The sequence below is a fragment of the Microcaecilia unicolor genome, chromosome 8, assembly GCF_901765095.1.
Source record: "Microcaecilia unicolor chromosome 8, aMicUni1.1, whole genome shotgun sequence".
Lineage (NCBI taxonomy): Eukaryota > Metazoa > Chordata > Amphibia > Gymnophiona > Siphonopidae > Microcaecilia > Microcaecilia unicolor.
In genome coordinates, this window is record NC_044038.1 from 52,819,549 (window position 1) to 52,839,075 (window position 19,527).

The 19,527-nt window shown below is 41.9% G+C and overlaps 1 protein-coding gene across 2 annotated transcripts in view; it reads left to right on the forward strand.

The window, feature by feature from the left end:
- Window positions 1-19,527, forward strand: part of LOC115476916 (major facilitator superfamily domain-containing protein 1-like) — a 55,058-nt gene that overhangs the window by 18,807 nt on the left and 16,724 nt on the right. For both annotated transcript variants that reach the window (XM_030213494.1, XM_030213493.1), the window contains exons 5-11: window positions 792-935; window positions 1,562-1,720; window positions 2,993-3,108; window positions 6,218-6,318; window positions 6,645-6,756; window positions 15,932-16,069; window positions 18,554-18,693. In XM_030213494.1, coding sequence (XP_030069354.1) covers window positions 792-935; window positions 1,562-1,720; window positions 2,993-3,108; window positions 6,218-6,318; window positions 6,645-6,756; window positions 15,932-16,069; window positions 18,554-18,693 — 910 coding nt within the window. The remainder of the gene's footprint in view (window positions 1-791; window positions 936-1,561; window positions 1,721-2,992; window positions 3,109-6,217; window positions 6,319-6,644; window positions 6,757-15,931; window positions 16,070-18,553; window positions 18,694-19,527) is intronic.

A 19,527-nucleotide genomic window follows, 5' to 3' on the forward strand; every position in this document is an offset into this window, starting at 1 on the left:
CACACATATCCGTCCTATGCTGGCATGCAACAGGTTTTCTTCATCTATATAATCTATTTTTCAGTCATTTTATAAAACAAATCTGCACCTTACAAAGAAAATCATCATACTAGCATCAGCAGTGTTTCCAACTTGAAGTTTTTTGCACATACCAAGACAGTAATGAACCTCATTCCTAAGCTAGGGTATGATGAGTACAATCTGTCTCTCAAATTCATTGCTGAGGCATAATAACGAGGCCTTGTCTCCTCCTTAGCTTCAGTACTCCACTTAACTGTTTATAGTCCTTAACTTTATTAGTGTCTGTGGTTTATCTCCTGCTGCAGTGGGTCCATCAACAAGGTCACCATGGCCAGCTGCTGCACCGAGGATATTGTCACCTTATGAAGATTTGCTAATGTCACTAGTGCCATCTGTAACCCTAATGCTTAAACTAATGGTGGAAACCATTTTCTACAATGGCTTCACCACATGAAAGTACTCAACAAGACTTGGAGAGAGTAATTTACTTTCTCCTTTTTATAAGATGGCTTTAATGTAAAAGATGGCATGCTAGACTGAAATGTGAATAATAAAGCTACTAATTCCTGGGCCATCAGGTTGTTTTTTTAACAGGGTTAAAGATAGGCATACTGGCAGTATTTGAAAGAACAAAATATTTGGAACTTTGTTCCCCTAGTATGAAAAGATCTCAGTAAAGATGTTTGTGTCACTAAACACACTGATTTAAAATGGATTTTGTTTGATTTGTAATTGCCAGTTTTAGCCTTTCTTTCTTCTCTGCTCTGCAGTTGGTGTGTTCCTTTTTTCCTTCTTGACTGTCCTGGGATCTGCAGTCTTTGCCACGGGCTCCCACTTCAAGGGGACACCATACCTCCTGCCACTGATGCTGATAGGACGTCTGCTTTTTGGATCTGGAAATGGGTCATTAACCAGTAAGGAACCAGCCAGCTCCTCTATTATTGACACATTAAGGGTCTGTGAACCTTTCGGGAGGGAAAGATTTCCTAATATGTCGTCATCATTATCTCATATATTTGGGGGAAGTTTCACCTGACCTAATTTGTCAGTTCCTCTGCTGTGTTCTTAGCTTAAAATCCCTTCTCATCTGCTTATGTTGGGATTGGGGTTTTGGATTCCTTGATTCCAAAGACAGATACATGGGTGTCTTCTCTTTTCTTCTTCATTATCTGGCTCTGGACTTCTTGCATGAGTTTTCCTCGACTTAATGGACTTCGGTAATGATGATTGAGTAGAGGTCCTTACCTTCCGATTGCAGTGCATGGAGAAGATGCTGAAGGTCTCACTTTAGCTTTTCTGGGATTTTTATCTGGCCACTTCACCTCCATTGGTTAGACCTTGTATCACCCAGCACAGCTGATAAACCATTTTCTAGTAAAGTACTGTATCCAGAGTCTGTCATCGTACGAGGAAAGCTAAAGCAAGATGCACATGCCTCTGTCTATGGGGCGGTGCATGGACCAGCCTCCTGGGCCCTTTCTTTGAGATCATGCATTGTTGGACCAACCTGTCCCTGTACTTCTGTTTTCTTATCACTCAGTCGTGCAGAACCGGATTACAGCATTCTGGTTCAAAGGGAAAGAGCTGGCACTGGCATTTGGACTGACGCTGTCCTTCTCCCGTCTTGGCAGTGTCCTGAACTTCTTCTTCACCCACCAATTTGAGTCTCATTTTGGCATCCAGTGGACGCTGTGGGGAGGTGAGTCTGTACCTTACTCCTGTAAATGCCAAAGTCACTGCCATTAGAAAAAGTAATGTGTAATAGATTTGCTATCTATCCTATCAAAAATATTTTGTTTTTGCTTTTTAATTATATATATCTATATCTATATATCTAATATATCTATATATCTATCAGCAGTCATTTAAAGGAATACACATTTTTTTACATGCTTTGTAAAGGTGGGTAACCAGGCTTAAATTTTATATATACATCACTTCACTGAGTGAGTTTCAGCTGCTCATGTAATCTCCCCATGTTCCTGTGTCCAAGACTTGGGATTTATCCAGTTGTGATGGTACTTCTCAAATAATTTTAAATCCATAGAGAGGGAGTATAAATATAAGGGAGTATAAATATAAGTAATAGCAAAATTCATAGATCTTTATGTGTATATAATGGACATGGTTCTTTGTTCAGATAACACAATAATCTATGAACTAGATTACTGAAAATATTATGCTCTTAAGTCAGTGACCTGTTTATGGTCACCTACGGGGCAATTCTATTACATAGGTGTTGACACTGATGTGCCCATTATGTGCATAAATGCTTAGAATAAAGGCAAGGTGCCTGGTAAAGGTGGGAGGTATATTGTTAAGTGAGATTCAAAAGTAGGCCTCCTCATATGAGTCCAGATCTTTGGCACTGGTTACTAAAAGAAGTCATGGATTGTAAAGATCTTACGGACTTTTGGGGGAAAAAAAGTAGAAGACCTAATTATTTAAAGTAGCCTTTGCAAAAATTTAAAGGCTTGAAGGTGGGGTTTTAGGGGTCCTGTGTATTGTGGACTCTAGACCAATGTGTTCCTTTGCGTGGTCTGTTTATTGATTTTTATTATTTACTTTGTGAACTGATTTGAGATTTTTATAGTCTTAAGAGTATTTAAAATGTTCAAATAAAGTGTGTAAACAGGAATATACCAATAACAGAGTAGATAAAAAGTAGGTAAGAAATACAAACTTTATTCACTGCGACTTTTGGAGATCTAAAATAGCAGTTACCCGATGTGGCCACGTTTCACCCTCAGAAGGGTTACATCAGGGGGTTACCAGAAGAGATCAAAGAACTGCATTTACCTTCAAATAAATGTAACGGTTCCAATGAATCAACACATACACATATTGCAGCAAGAATGGGTCAGTTGCAGTAAGTTATGCAGTGAAGGCTTGGGTGTGGGCTGGTTTTTCAGCACCTCATTTTCTTGGAAAGGTGTCATCGTGACTTTTGCTGGGGCTCCTTTCTTTGCAGGTACCCTTCTGTGTGTGCTGGGCTTTGTTTCTGCCATCATAGTCAGTGCTCTTGACAAAGTGGGTATGAAGCAACTGGGGATGGATGGTACCATCCAAGAGGAGGCCAAGAAAGTGGTATGTGTAGCTAAGAACTGGAGGCAATTAAAAATGTATCTGAAGTAGAGAGAGTAAGAAAAATGTGAGAGCAAATCCAAATGTGCCCATTTGGCTTTTAATGCTGAAGCTAATGCATTCGGCGCTACAAGAAGTGCAGTAGCTAACCTGTGACCAGAAGAGGGGGATAAAGCAACATCAAATTGGCAAGCTTGAGTTTTTGTTCATTGAGAGAACCTGGGGGAAAGGATCTGGATTTAGCTCTTGCCTTTCTCAGTAGTAGCTCAAGGTGAGTTACATTCAGGTACACTAGGTAACTTCCTGTCCCCAATCTCACTGATAGCCCTATGATCAAAGGTAAATGCGGGTGCTAGAGGCCACTAGCACTAGACTAGCACCTGCGTTTACCTGCGCCCCCAATCATCAAGCAAACAGCACCCAAGCACTGCCCCTATGATCAGAGAACAGCTCAGAGCTGGCGTTATATTAAGGCTCTGTTCCCGACCCCCTCCCCATCAGTCAAGCAGCCTGGGCTGTCACCAGGTCCTGGCGATTCCTAGGACCCTCGGACCCACCTCCCAAAGCAAGGCCCAGGCCCTGGTGGCCTAGTGCCTCCCACGCACCCCCCCCCCCCTGATGGAGACACAGAGGACTGGAGTTTCGGTGGACTAACACCCCCCCTCCAAACACACAAAAACCCCCACTCACCTACCCTTTTCCCCTCCCCCCACCATACCTCAGCATTGGAGGAGGGAGTAGCACTCCCTCCTCTTTCCAGCGCTGCCTTCAGAAGGCCTGTCCAACGAGGAGATGGAGGTTTGTGGAACCCCCAGACCTCCACCATCCGCCAATCCAAGCCCCCTCCCTAGAGAGCCCTGACACTCCCCAGCACACAAAAAAGAAGCCCTGGTGGCCCAAGTGGGCTGCTTCAACCCCTATGCTGCCTGGTGGTCTAGTGGAGCTCTCCCCCCTTTTCAAAGGAGGAGGGAGTTGCACACTGCCTCCTGTCCAGCCCCGCTGGGCGGAGCTTCCCTACCATCTAAGGGAGTGCTATTCCCTCCTCCAACATTGAGGTAGGGGGGTTTGCCACTAGACAAGGGAGGGGGGGGGGGGTTCCATCGGCAGCCCACTTGGGCCCCCAGGTATAATTTTTTGGGTGGGGGGGGGGGTTAGGGAGACTGGATATCCACTGGACTGCCAGCCCCCCATGTCGCTGTCCCAAGAGGGGGGTGCTTTGGGAGGTCCCATGGACCTCCAGCCCTTGTGTTTGACAGGTCTGGGCTTTTGACAGTCCGGACCTGTCAAACAAGTGTAGGAGGATGCTCAGGCACAATCTCCCACACTTTCCCAGGACAATCAACGCTAATAACATGCTTAAATTTGCATGTTGTTAGCATTGATCATTGGGGAGTTAATGCCCCGTGCTATTTGGGCGCTATTTTAAGGGCACTTTTTTGGAAAAGTTTGGGGAATTGATCATTGGGGCCTGAAATAATGAAGGTTTAAGGGACTTGCCCATGATCATAAAGAGCAGTAGTAGGATTTGAACCTTGCTTCCCTTGTTCTCGGCCCACTGCATTAATCATTAGGCTATGCCATGACCTATATGATATGAAAGGTTGTGTTCAATAATGATTAATATGATCTCTTTGAACTGGGATTAGGGGAGTGAGAACTAAAGTCTGAAACTAGAAACAAAAAACTTTTAAGTCCCGTGTTTGTTGCTTTTTAATCCTCTTGTACCAATAATTGCAATGCACCTATCTTCAAGGGGGGATTGCATGACCTCATGACTCTGTAGTATTGGTCAGGTTCTTAGTATCAAGTCTCAAAAGAGCACTGTCAGCTAATGACTTGGATCTGAGCCAACAGACCACGACCTTGGACAAGTCACTTAACCTTTCATTGTTTCAGGTATAGAACAGATTGTAGGCTTTCTTTGGACAAGAAAACCCCTGCTGTAGCTGTATGTAACTCTCATTAAGCTCAAATTTGGAAAAGGCAAGTAACAAAAAACACAAATTTAAAGCAATCTACTATGCCTGCTTCAGTTAAATGCAGAGTCCAGGGAAAGTACTACCAGAATAGTGGTGTGAAAAGTGCTGAACAGAGGTATTGTAGATTAGGGTGAGGAAAGCATTCAAAAGAACACATTTTGATAAAAATTAGCAATGTGTAACTAGAAAATCTAAAAAGTCTGACTTGGAAATCAGAAAGCAGTGTCGTATGGAAACAGTGAGGGGGTCTTGTGGTAAGCCCAACCCTGCTTGCTAATCTGGAACTACTGCCAGGCTACCGCAGCAGCCCAGTGATAATTCCCACTCCCAGCGTGCACCATTTCTGGCACTACAAAAATATTTTTTATTTTCGTAGCGGCAGTGTTTACCCGGCGGTAATCGGGCAGTGCCATGCACTGCCAGGTTACTGCCGGGTTAGCACGGGAGCCCTTACCACCACCAATTATGTCAAGCCCCGATCTGGGCTTACACTTGTGATTAGAGAATCCTCAAAAGCATTTTTTGAATCCGTTCCAAGAGACGCTGCAGCACAATTAGAAGATCTATTACTGAAAGACGAAAACAAGATTTGTCACATTTGATGGTGAAAAATACTGCAGCTTAGTGAAAGGGGCCCTGAGTGAACAAATGGAAGAATGTTATGTAGTGGTGATGCCTTATTGCCTAAGAAGTTCCCATTGTAGTAACGGAACTGAACCCAGAGGCAGCTTCTTGTCTCTGACTGGAGCCTCGTTACCTAGATTTGGATGACTTCAGCTTTTTGCTTCAGGGTTCTCCCTGTTAATATTGCAGGCACCTTTTAGCAAACAGAACATTAAAACAAGTATGCCTATTCCACGAATTTGAAGCATTTCTTGTGGGTCAGTGCTATGTGCTTGCCTTGTAGTGAACCACCTCTGGCTAGTATTGGCACTAAAGATTTGCTTTGAGCTTGCTGAAGTTCATGGTTTCAGCGCCTTGCAGGTCATGGAATCTTATCCCAGCAAGCACCTACTTTCTCACTCTGGTTTTATAGGGTAGGAGTTTGGGAGAAAAAGAAAAGGGAAATGTTCACAGATGCGTAGGACAAGGTGAATACTTTCACAAGCATCATGCACTATCTTGTGTTCCAGTGTATCCACGATGTGCGACGTCTGCCCCTACGCTACTGGCTGCTGGTTTTCACCATCATGTTCTTCTACAATGGGGTTTTCCCCTTCGTGGCCGATGCCAGGTAACTTCTTACATAAGAACTATAATGACCATTCCTGATGTCACCTTACTCTTACCAGAGTACTCAATGTGTGATTATTATGGAAATGTACAGGAAAACAAAAAAAAAAACTTTTTTCATTTTCTGTCTTTAAAAATAAATATGTAGTACTCAGGTCTAATTTTACAATAGACTTCTGTCTTGATCATTACGGAATTAATAATGCCAGTGACTTTCCCCCACTTAAACACAGTCTGAACAGTTATACTGATTAACTCTGGATGCAGATTTTTTTTCTGTGTAATCAGTGATTTGATTCTATTTCTTTTCTCTTGGAATATTTTTAGCAAGTTTATCCAGGATAAGTACCCCGGCTACAGACAGCAAGAATCCGCTTACATCGCTGGAGCAGTTTATGATAGCTCCCTTGTCCTCTCCGCTGCGGTGGGAATATTAATCGTAAGTGGGGGGGAAGGGGAATGCTGCCTGATGGAGGAATGGCCTAATGGTTGGTGCAGCAGTTTGTGGACCTGGGGAACTGTGTTCAATTTCCCAGTGCTGCCTAACAGTCGGCAGTGGGTTGAGATCCTGGGGAACTGGGTTCAATTCCCTCTGCAGCTCCGTGTGACCCTGGGCCAGTGGCGTTCCTAGGGGGGCGGACACCCGGGTGGCGCCTCGCCCCCCAGGTGCAGCGCCCCCCCCGGGTGCGTGCCGCTGGGGGGGGGGGTGCCGCAGCGCGCCTGCTGCGAGTTTACTAACTTTTGCTTGTTCGCTGCAGCTCCCTCTGCCCCAGAACAGGAAGTAACCTGTTCCGGGGCAGAGGGAGCTGCAGCGAACGAGAGAAGTTAGCGAACTCTCGCAGCAGGCGTGTGCTACGGCACCCCCCAGCGACGTGCACCCGGGGTGGACCGCCCCCACCTTGGTACGCCACTGCCCTGGGCAAGTCATTTAGCCCTCCATTGCCCCAGGTACAATATATAACTTACATTTGTAAGCCCAAAGACAGTGGAAGTACCTGTACAATTGTATGTAAACCGCCTCAATTCATGCTTGAAAGAGAAGGTATAAATGATAAATGACTTGGCAAAAGAGAGGTCTGGCAAGGTACCATTTGCTCTCAATGCAAAAGTATTAGAACGGGTCCTGCAGGATATATATATATATATTTTTTTTTTTTTAAGATCTTAGATATGGTAAGAATATACTATTATTAAAACATTTGTATAGTGTTATAAGATGTACACAGCATTTTAGTTTAGACATTATACAAAAGACATTTCAACTTAACAGTGTATTCAACAGACACTGATGTTATACGTTTGAGGATACTTGTATAGTAGAGAGAAAACAGGAATCCTAAAATGTAGTCAGGCCATTAGACCAGCATTTCTTCATTCTCCTTGTTCGTGTCACCTAATAGCAGATAGCTAGTTGCAGTCAAATCTGTAATAGAAAGTTTTGTTGAAGGAGGAAACAGACACTGACCTACTACAGTTGCAGTAGATAACGTCACTACAGGAGACACCTTTTCAACCTTTGAGGCCCACCATTTGGCCAAGATACATGAGCTGCAACAGCCCTGACATTTTGAGAATGATAGGGGAGAGACAGGAGTAGAATTCACTTGAATTGGCCAAGGAGAGAACTAGATGCACCACATTTGGGAAGGCCATTCCAGGCATTTGGTAAAGGAAGGTGAAAAGTCGGGATTTGGTAAAAGAGGAGAAGGGCAGAGATAGTAGCAGCTTACCTGAGGAACAGAGTTCAGGAGATGGCATGTGGGAGGAGATGCTGAGTGAAGACTGTATAGGGTAGCACAGGAAGCTTGAAATGGATGCATGACTGTACTGGGAGCTAGTAGTAATTTTTAGTAGAGGGGTGTACTAGGAGACATTAACCTTCACCTTGAAGACCCAAGCTCAACCAATGCATGAGAATGCAAGGATTTCCTTCAGTTATGTGACCTTACATGGCCACACATGCAAACAACCCATGCGAAGGGTCATACACTAGACCTCATCTCATACAAACTATCCACTGATCAGAACTTAACCATAACACAAACTGGATGGGCAGAAACAGCATGGACCGACCATTACAAACTAAATTTATTCCTAAAATGGCGTGTGTGCGTGTCCACACACGAGAACACACAACTCACACCATGAGAGGCCAGATAGACCCGACTACCTTCTGGCAACAGATTTACAACAACGACTGGACAGCACAAACGGAATCCATATCTTACCTCTCAGAATGGGACAAAAGATGCGGGCACATACTAGACAAAATAGCACCATTACAAACAAGAACCTCACGCAGACACAACTCAATACCATGGTTCAACGAAGAACTGAAAAAACTAAAAACGCAATCCAGGAAACTGGAACGCGCATGGAAGTAAAAAAAGACGAACACACACTCCCGCATGGAAACAACTACAAAGAAAATACAAATACGCAGTAAGACAGACCAAAAGATCGTACTACAATACTAAAATTGGGCTGGACTACAAAAACACGAAGAAAATATATAACCTCGTGAACAAATTACTAGACACCACGCCAGTCACCTCAACCAATACTGACAGCCCATCTGCTGAAAACCTTGCTAAATATTTCAATGAAAAAATCGTAAACCTACGCAAAACTCTACCACAGAACAACATGGACATAGAAAGCTTCATAAATGGTCTAGACCCAACCCCCTGGCGAATACCCTGCTGACCGAATATGGTCCAACTTCGCCCTCCTCAGCACCAACACAGTTACTCAGGCGATCAAAAAATACTCCAACAGCCACTGTCAACTGGACACCTGCCCCAGCTACCTACTACAATCCGCCCCTCACCATTTCATAACAGATCTCACTTCCCACTTAAACTTCATGCTCCAACAGGGTAAATACCCTGAAGAGAAAGGCAACATCCTGCTCACCCCAATACCAAATGACACCAAGAAAAAGACAAATGACATTACCAACTACTTCCCAGTAGCATCTATCCCATTAATAGTCAAACTAATGGAAGGACTGGTGACCAAACAACTCAATGACTATATAAACAAATTTGATATATTACGAGTAACAATCGGGGTTTTAACCCCTACACAGCACTGAAACAGTACTACTCACTCTCCTAACCAGGTTCAAGCAGGAAATAGCAGTAGGCAAGAGCATTCTCCTCCTCCAATTTGACATGTCAAGTGCATTTGATATGGTTAACCATAACATACTGCTAAGAATCCTAGAATATTTCTGAAGCAGTGGGAATACTCTCAATTGGATCAAGGGTTTTTGAACCACAAGAGCATATCAAGTGAAATCAAAAACAAACATATCGTCACCATGGAAACCAGAATGCGGAGTACCAAAAGGATCACCACTATCACCGATCCTATTCAACCTCATGATGACCCCACTAGCCAAGACCTTATCCACCCAAGGCCTTAACCCATTTATCTATGCTGATGATGTTACATTATACATTCCCTACAAACATGACCTAGCAGAAATCACCAACGAAATCAAGCTCAGTTTAAACATCATGAATTCATGGGCAAATGCATTCCAACTCAAACTCAATACAGAAAAAAACACACTGTCTCATCATATCATCCCAACACAATACATACAAACCCACAAACATTAACATCCCAGGATACACCCTCCCTATCTCATAGCCTGAAAATTCTCGGAGTAATAATCGACAGTAACCTATCACTAGAGACCCAAGTGAAATCCACCATAAAGAAAATGTTCTCCACAATGTGGAAACTCAAATGCCTGAAACCATTCTTTCCAAGGGAAATATTCCAGAACCTGATAGAATCAATGGTACCTAGCCACGTAGATTACTGTAATGGAATCTATGCGGGATGCAAAGACCAGATCATAAAGAAACTTCAGACCAACCAAAACACAGCAGCAAGGCTAATATTCAGAAAACCGCGTTTTGACAGTGCCAAACCACTCCGAGAAAAACTGCATTGGCTACCAATCAAAGAACGTATCACTTTCAAAATCTGCACGACCGTTCATAAAATACTTTACAGTGAAGCACTGGGATACATGACAGACCTCATTGACCTGCCAACCAGAAACACTACAAAATCCACACGATCATACCTAAACCTCCACTACCCAAGCAACAAGGGCTCAAGAACAAATCCACCTATGCATCCAGCTTTTCCTACTTAAGTGCACAACTATGGAACGCATTGCCAAAAGAAGTAAAAACTACGCTTGACCATCTAAACTTCCAGAAAGCAGTAAAGACGGAACTGTTCAGAAGAGCATACCTCACCAACCCAACATAAAAAACCTGGACACTTGCGACACAATGTAACCAAAGACCGCAATGAACACTACTTGTACCTCATTCCACCACATTATCACTTTGTATTCATTCATACCATGTGTTTGTTCAGACCGGAATCGGCTAACGCTGCTAATGGTAATATGTAAGCCATATTGAGCCTGCAAATAGGTGGGAAAATGTGGGATACAAAAGCAACAAATAAAAAAAATACAAATATGGTTACCACAATGGAAATGGAAGATTGACCATGCAGCACACATTGGAACAGATTGAAGTTGGCAAGAGATGGTTTAATGGGAATCCTGCACAACATAAAGTTTCGGGAATCTAGGTGGGTGGTGACAAAGGAGTGGATGAATGTTCTCTGGGTGTGTTTATAGAGGAAAGGATGAGTTTTGAAAACATTAGAAAGAGGTGATATACTCTGGATGCGCCTAAAGGTACATTTTCACAATAAAGGAACACCAAACAGACTGAACACAATTTTAAACAAAAGAACACATATTTCACCCCACAATGTGAACAAAACAATAAACTGGACAGCTACATAGAAAGTTTCAGATACAGGGTAAAATCACAACTTTCTAGTAAACAAAAGAAAGTCCTTTACAACCTTACGCCACCAGAAAGAGCAGCCATAAGCAACCTACAAAACAACCAACGCATTATCATCAAACCCACAGACAAAGGGGGCTCAGTGGTGATTATGGACACACAAAAATACATTGAAGAAGGGCACAGACAGCTCTCAGACAAAACCTACTACAGGAAACTAACTGAAGATCCCACACAGGACTATACAAAACGACTGAAAGACCGTATCAAAACATTTCCTAAACAAGTCCAGCCACATCTGAAGAAACTCATACCAAACCAGCCCTCTATGGGCACATTCTACATGCTACCCAAAATCCACAAACCTGGAAACCCTGGCAGACCAATCATATCGGGTATTGGCACACCCACAGAGGAAATATCTGGACTTATAGAGGGGATTCTGAAACCTCTTGTGCACAAGACAAAACAGCTTCATTCAAGACACCACAGACTTTCTGAATAAATAGAAAAATATCAAGCAATGACCACTGGGTACCCTTCTGGTCACGATGGATGTAGAATCACTATACAGCAACATTCCCCGTGCGGATGGCATAGCTGCATGTGAGAAGCTCCTAAAAACATCCACACTGGACCATCAATACTCACCAGAAACTATTACAAAATTAATCAAATTTATTCTAACGCACAACTATTTCCGCTTGAACAATGATATCTACCTACAAATCATGGGCACTGCGATGGGCACCAGGGCAGCACCCCAATATGCTAACCTCTTTATGGCTGAACTGGAAGAGATATTTCTGAATACATATCAGACCACACCCCTAAAACACTACCGGTATATTGATGACATTTTCATGATTTGGACTGAGGGGGAAGAAACTCTAAAACAATTTTACAGTTCTTTCAATACATACCATCCTACAGTTAGATTCAAAATTGACTACTCCCCAGAAAAAGTCAATTTTTTGGACACCACAGTTTCAATCAGCAATGGTTACATACAAACATCCATATATAGGAAACCCACAGACAAATGCAGCTACCTCCACAACTCCAGCTTCCATCCTTCACATACAAAAAAAATCCATTATCCACAGCCAAGCCACAAGATACCACCGTATCTGTTCTGACCCAGGGGACAGAGATAGGCACCTCAAACTCCTGACTGCATCCTTCGAACAGAAAGGATACAATCCCAAAATAATCTCCAAGAATATTGCCTCCTCCCTCAAAACACCCAAGGAAAATCTGCTATAATACAAGGAAAAGCAAGCCACAAACAACCCCCTCCCCTTATAGTGACATACAACCCAGAGCTGTAAAAACTGAGGAAAATCATAAGAGATCTGCAGCCACTTACTCCAGGAGGATGAATTACTGAGAGAGATAATTCCCATCTCCACCAGTGCTGGCCTTCCGACAGCCACCCAATTTAAAACACAAGCTAGTGAGAAGAAAGCTCTCAACAGAGACCCAAAAAGAAGAGAATGGCACACATCCTTGCAATATATCCAGCTGCAAACTATGCCAAAACATTTCACAAGACCCCACAGTCATTTCACAAAGGAAAAATATTCAACATAAAGGAATCCTTCACATGCTCATCTTCCAATGTAGTATACGTCATCCAGTGTAAAAAATTTGACGAAGGGTGCTATATTGGAGAAACAAGCCAGATGCTGAAGAAGAGATTTAAGTTACATAGATATCATATGAAAAAATGCCAGTGCCAATCAAGATGTTACCTCTGTGGGACAGCACTTTACAAAACCAGAACACTGTACTAATGATTTTATAGTGAGAATACTTAAAGGAAACTTTAAAACAATAAAGGAACGCATCATCTTATTTTTTTTTTCTGTTTCTATTGACTGAGTCGGGAACAAAAGCAGGTACTTTAGGTTCTTGTTTAGTGGGGTTCCGCAGGGGTCTGTACTGGGACTGCTGTTTTTTAAACATATTTATAAATGATCTAGAGATGGGAATAACTAGTAAGGTAATTAAATTTGCTGATGACACAAAATTATTCCCAAGCTGTTAAATCACAAGAGGATTGTGAAAAAGAGGACCTTTATGAGACTGGGCATCCAAATGGCAGATAACGTTTAATGTAAGCAAGTGCAAAGTGATGCATGTAGGAAAAAGGAACACTAATTATAGCTATGTGATGCAAGGTTCCTTAGTAGGAGTCAATGACCAGGGAAAGGATATAGGTGTCATCACTGATGATGGGTTGAAACCCTCTGCTCAGTGTGCAGTGGCAGCTAAGAAAGCAAATAGAATGTTGTGTTGTTATTAGGGGAAAGGAATGGAAAACAAAAATTAGGATGTTATAATGCCTTTATATCACTCCATGGTGTGACCGCACCTTGAATACTGTGTGCAATTCTGGTCACCGCATCTCAAAAAAGATATAGTGGAATTAGAAAAGGTACAGAGAAGGGCGATGAAAATGGTAAAGGGGATAGGATGACTAGGGGGCATACAATGAATCTACAAAGTAGTAAATTTAAAACAAATTGGATAAAATATTTCTTCTGTCAACTTGTAATTAAACTCTAGAATTTGTTTCCAGAGATTGTGGTAAAAGCAGTTAACTTAGTGGGGTTTAAAAAAGGTTTGGATAACTTCCTAAAAGAAAAGTCCATAAACCATTATAAAGATGAACTTGGGGAAAATCCACTGCTTATTTCTAGGACAGTATACTGTCAAAAATTAATGGGCACTTCTCTACTAAAAAATATATTCAAAACTAATAAATATAGTAGAGGATACGAAAAAAATACAATATGTTGCAATCTCATGCGCGGGTGAGTCTCATATATATATAACGGCTAGTGTCACTTCACTCCCTCGGTGAACCTATTGCCGTAGAATGTTATAATCATAGACTCTTACCCCCAACCTACCAATGTCTGAAACCTTTACTAATTATTCTTTTATTCTTAACATTATATGTAAAGATCAGGCAATGTGTTACTTATCTTAGCTTGTTCCTAATGGGTGTGCTCACAAACCCCGACAGGTAGCCTGTTTCGCAATTCTTGCTTGTCAAGGGGGAGCGCTTCACCTCATATCTGCTCGTAACACCTCTGGTTTAAGAAACCAGAGGTGTTACGAGCAGATATGAGGTGAAGCGCTCCCCCTTGACAAAGCAAGAATTGCGAAACAGGCTACCTGTCGGGGTTTGTGAGCACACCCATTAGGAACAAGCTAAGATAAGTAACACATTGCCTGATCTTTACATATAATGTTAAGAATAAAAGAATAATTAGTAAAGGTTTCAGACATTGGTAGGTTGGGGGTAAGAGTCTATGATTATAACATTCTACGGCAATAGGTTCACCGAGGGAGTGAAGTGACACTAGCCGTTATATATATATGAGACTCACCCGCGCATGAGATTGCAACATATTGTATTTTTTTCGTATTTTTTTCGTATCCTCTACTATATTTATTAGTTTTGAATATATTTCTAGGACAAGCAGCATAAAATGTTTTGGGATCTTGCCAGGTACTTGTAACCTGGATTGGCACTGTTGGAAACAAGATACTGGGCTTGATGGCCCTTCAGTCTGTCCTGGTGTAGCAACACTTATGAGCACTTACAGCACTTGGTAGGGCAGGAGTTCCCAAACATGTCCTGGGGAACACCAGCCAGTCAGGTTTTCAGGATATCCACAACGGATATGCATTTGAGAGATGTGCATACACTGCCTCCTTGGTATACAAATCGATCTCATGAATATTCATTGTGGATATCCTGAAAACCTGACAGGCTGGGGCCCAGGGCAGGTGTGGAATTCACTGCAGTAGGAAATAGGGTTGCAACCTGGCTTTCAGAAGGAACAGGTTACCTAGCCCAGGTTTTACCCTGTTGAATGCATGGATGTGTAGTTCGATTTCTTGGAAAAATCCAACAGGATTTTATACCAAACGCAGTCTCACCTGAGTCATCTTCCCTCCCATCGTCATCTGTAAAGTCTTCAGTCTGTCACTGTCTTCTGTAACTGTACCCATAGCTTTTAAGCATGCTATGATCACACCATTCATCAAAAATATCTCTGGCCCCTGTATGCCCTAACTACTGTTCAGTTTTCCTCCTTCCCTTTTTACATCCAAATTCTTGAACATGCTGTTGAAGAAAATTCCTATGACAACCCAAACATGCATGCAGATAGGGTAAAAGCAGCAGGAGTAGCTGAGGTTGTTCCTTATTACACTGAATCAAATGGCAGCCATTGTGGGGGAGGAGAAAGGTACAAATCCCAGCACTAGCCAGTCAATGTGGTAGAAAGAAAACAACTGAAATGAGAACATGGAACACATGGCATACACCTGCCTAATTGGCAGCAAGGGTGCAAGCTCGTTTCTAATGGCATTTATTTTGCATGCTGAAGCTGAAAGGGAGAAAGTGACTTGAAGAAACATGAAAACAAGTACATGGCTTCTGAGATGATGATTTCAGCCTCTTCCATTGGGATGTACTTAATCTGTCTAGAAATGAAATTTTAAACCAAGAAAGCAAACTGATATCCCAAATACCACATAACAATAAAAATGAAAATTAGACATGAGTGAAAATGGAACTGTCAAGGTAAAACTCTTGCTGCCTTATCTCTGATTCTCACCCTGAAATCTCAGCTGCCGTGCGTTTTGGCTCAGGCATGAGAGTGGTGATAATGCTGAGAATCCTGTGATGCTGGTTACTGTGACTGCATTGTATTACATCCAGTGCTCTCCCTTCCCCAGGATTACATTGGTCTGAGAGGCATCTTCGCCATCCTGTGTGCTGTGTTGACTCTTCCAGTCTTTGCCTTGCTGGCTTTCACATTTGTCCCTCCTCTGGTTTCTACTCTCTGGTTGGGGATAACCTACTCCTTTGCTGCGGTGAGTGTCATTTCACCCTACTGGCTTTTTATATTTTGCTCTGCCTTGAGATTTCTTTTCAATACCTTGGTGTAATTTAGCAAATTTGGATGCAACCGTTAGTTTATCATGTCTGATAAATAATGGTACAGTCATTCATAGCAGTTGACAATATCGTATAGCAAAACAGCAAGCAGGAAAGAAAAAGTCACCAACTGTATGGCCCATACTCCTCCAAAGGGAACCTAACAGTCCCTAAAAGCTTGACTGAAAAGATAGGCCTTATGAAAAGCCATGAATCTCAGTAGCGATGTCTCTGCAGAGATATTTGGGAAGAGAGTTCCATATCAGTAGAGCTTATAATGAAGCAGAAGTATGGGTGGAAAGTGTGCCTGTGAGGTAGGGGGGATAGCAACCAGCCTATCACTAGATGATCACAGCTGTTGCGAGAAAGTAATGGGTCTGAAAGCACCAAAAAGTGCTGCGAGCAGACCCGCTTGCATAGTTTGTAGTCCCTAAAATTTTGAACTTTATAACTCACCAGTTGCCAGTGGTATTACAAAAATGAATACTGTGATATGAACATTGTAGTGAGCTGAAAGGCAATGTTCTGGACCAGATTGGCATATGCCATTAAACAAGGAATTATAGTAGTCAAGCTGACTAATGACAAGGGCATGAATTAAGACGTGGATAGTAGCTTTTTAGGAAAGCAAAAATGATACAAATGTGATGGAGGGCAAAAAAGCGGGATTTAATCTTTAAGATTATATGACCCTCAAAGGATAGTTCAGCATCCAGGGTTACTCCAAGGACCCTGTTTACTAAGGCACATTAGCATTTTTAACAATTATCGTGTGCGCTAACCATGGAGGAGCCTATAGGGATATTGTAGGTGCGTACACGTTTAACATGTGTACATGGTTACACGCATTAAAAACGCTAGCGCGCCTATAACGAGGCTTAGTAAACAGGGCCCCAAATGGAGAAGCCAAAGTAATAGAATGCCCAAGGGGTAATGGAGATAAGGGAGTAACAGAACTACCAGTTATCCACATCGCTTGGCCTTTGTCTGGATTAAGCAGCAAATGGTGGGTAGAAAGTTATGCGGAAGTCAACTGGTGGAGGAACAGAGAACACTACAAACGTAGCAGGAGGATTCAAGGGAATAGTGTGAAGAAATGACACATCCAAAAACATGACTCGACATGGAGTCGTGTTTCAGCGCAAGCAGTGCCTGCCTCGAGAGTCTAAAAATTATATATATTGGAACAAAACTGATTACAATAAACTTATATATAAGATGCATTAAAAATGTATAAGAACTGTAAAAATACATAACAAACGGTGTTACAAAGAACAAAATATGCTAATATACAAATTTGATGTTGCTAATCAATTGCAGCAGAAATAGGGGAACACAAAAATAGAGTAAAAGTGCTCTGGCATAAAACAACATTCTATGGGGGAAACACAAAAATGGGGAAGTACTTTGGCATAAACATTCTAATGTCTATAGGAAAATCCAATCGGAGGAAGAGAACATGAAAAGTTACGAAACCACTTTATTGAAATAATAGAACTGTTTTTGTAGACGGTATATTCCAGAGCTTAACCAGTGTGTGTATAACTCTCACCTCTTGGAATGATTTTAAGCTTTATTTTGAAGTCTTTGGGTGTGACCAACTTGTGGAGGAGAGCCTCCCACTGGAGTGTCATGAAATGAAGGTTCCTTTTTTTTTTTTTGGGGGGGGGGGGGGTCCCTTCATGGAGATTTGTGACACATAGCTACCAGCTTTGTTCTGGCTAATTTCAAAACCACGTTTCTTGCTTTGACTCAACACGGACTGTGTTTTGGCGATGGACTCTGCAACAAAATGTACAATAACAATGCATAAATACTTGATAGGCTGTTACTTCAAAGGAAATGTACATATAAATACATAAAATCTTAAATGTTAATCAATACAATAAATATGAAAACACATGGCTTTTGTATTTTTTAACCTGTTTATTTCTATACACACATTATGCTGTATTTTTCATACCCATATTTCTTCTATATTCATGTTACACTTGCTGTTGAATATGTTTTCGTATTGATTGAACATTTAGGATTTTATATATGTATTTGTATGTACATTTCCTTTCAGACAACGGCTTATCAAGCATTTATGCACTGTTAAAGTATCATTACACTGTAATATTCTGGGTATGTTTGTTTTTAGATTGTTATATTATTATTGTATTATTTTTATGTGTACATTTTTATGTATTTTTTATATACTCGTAGATTCCTGACACGGGCCCTACCACCAAAACATGGTCAATGTGGAATCAGATTGAAGAATTGCTATTACAGTTCTCCAGCCATTTCTTTTTTTGTTTTGTTTTTTTGCTTGCTTGTTGCTTCACACATGAGGAAGGCCCACCCTATTTTCTGCACTTCATCTCAACCTTTAGTCCTAGGTTTTCTCATTTTGCTTTTTGCCCTTTTAAAAACAGGCTAGCATGTGGCCATCAATACCCCTTGTGGTACCACAAGCAACACTGGGAACAGCCATGGGACTTGCAACATCGGTGCAGATGATAGGGATAGGTCTCTCGAACCTCATCGTTGGACAAATTCTAGGAACCAAATCCAGGTGAGATGTGCCACCTCTTTGAAATAAATATAGAGTCAACTAGAGAATAATTTTTCATCCAAGACCATGTCTCCTGTTTGTTAGACCTGGTGCAGGCAATGTACTTCCAAAGAACGGATGGAGATGAGAATTGTGACATCTGCTCACCAACATAAACAGAGGCATTTTGGCCTCATTGATTGGCTGTAATGCTACATGAAGGTATAAAGAGCTGAATCATCACACTATAAACTGTCATCAAAATACATTGGAGTGGAGGAGTGGCCTAGTGGTTAGGGTGGTGGACTTTGGTCCTGGGGAACTGAGGAACTGAGTTTGATTCCCACTTCAGGCACAGGCAGCTCCTTGTGACTCTGGGCAAGTCACTTAACCCTCCATTGCCCGCCACATTGAGCCTGTCATGAGTGGGAAAGCGTGGGGTACAAATGTAACAAAAATTATGAGATAGATTATAGCTGGTGAGGAGGCATGGTCCAGAAGTAACAGCCCTGGAACATACGTTCAGGATTTTCTTTTATTACTGATGGTGTTTGATCAGCATCTCTCAGTGCTTCTGGGAACTACTTTGAAAGCAAGTCATCTACTTTAATCTAGTTTTTCTTGCTGAACAAAATAAAATTGAGCAGAGCAATTCTGTCTCGTAGAATTGATCCATTAAGGGAGGAAGTTATCTGTGTGGTCCACTGTTAAGATGTGTTATTTTACTGTTAACCCCAGTTATTAGTAACTAGGTCTCATTGGATAAAATGGGACCTGTGCTAAAAGAGCAGGGGTTAGTGGTAAAGTGACGTATCTTAATGATAGCTTACATTGATAACTACACACCTAAATTGA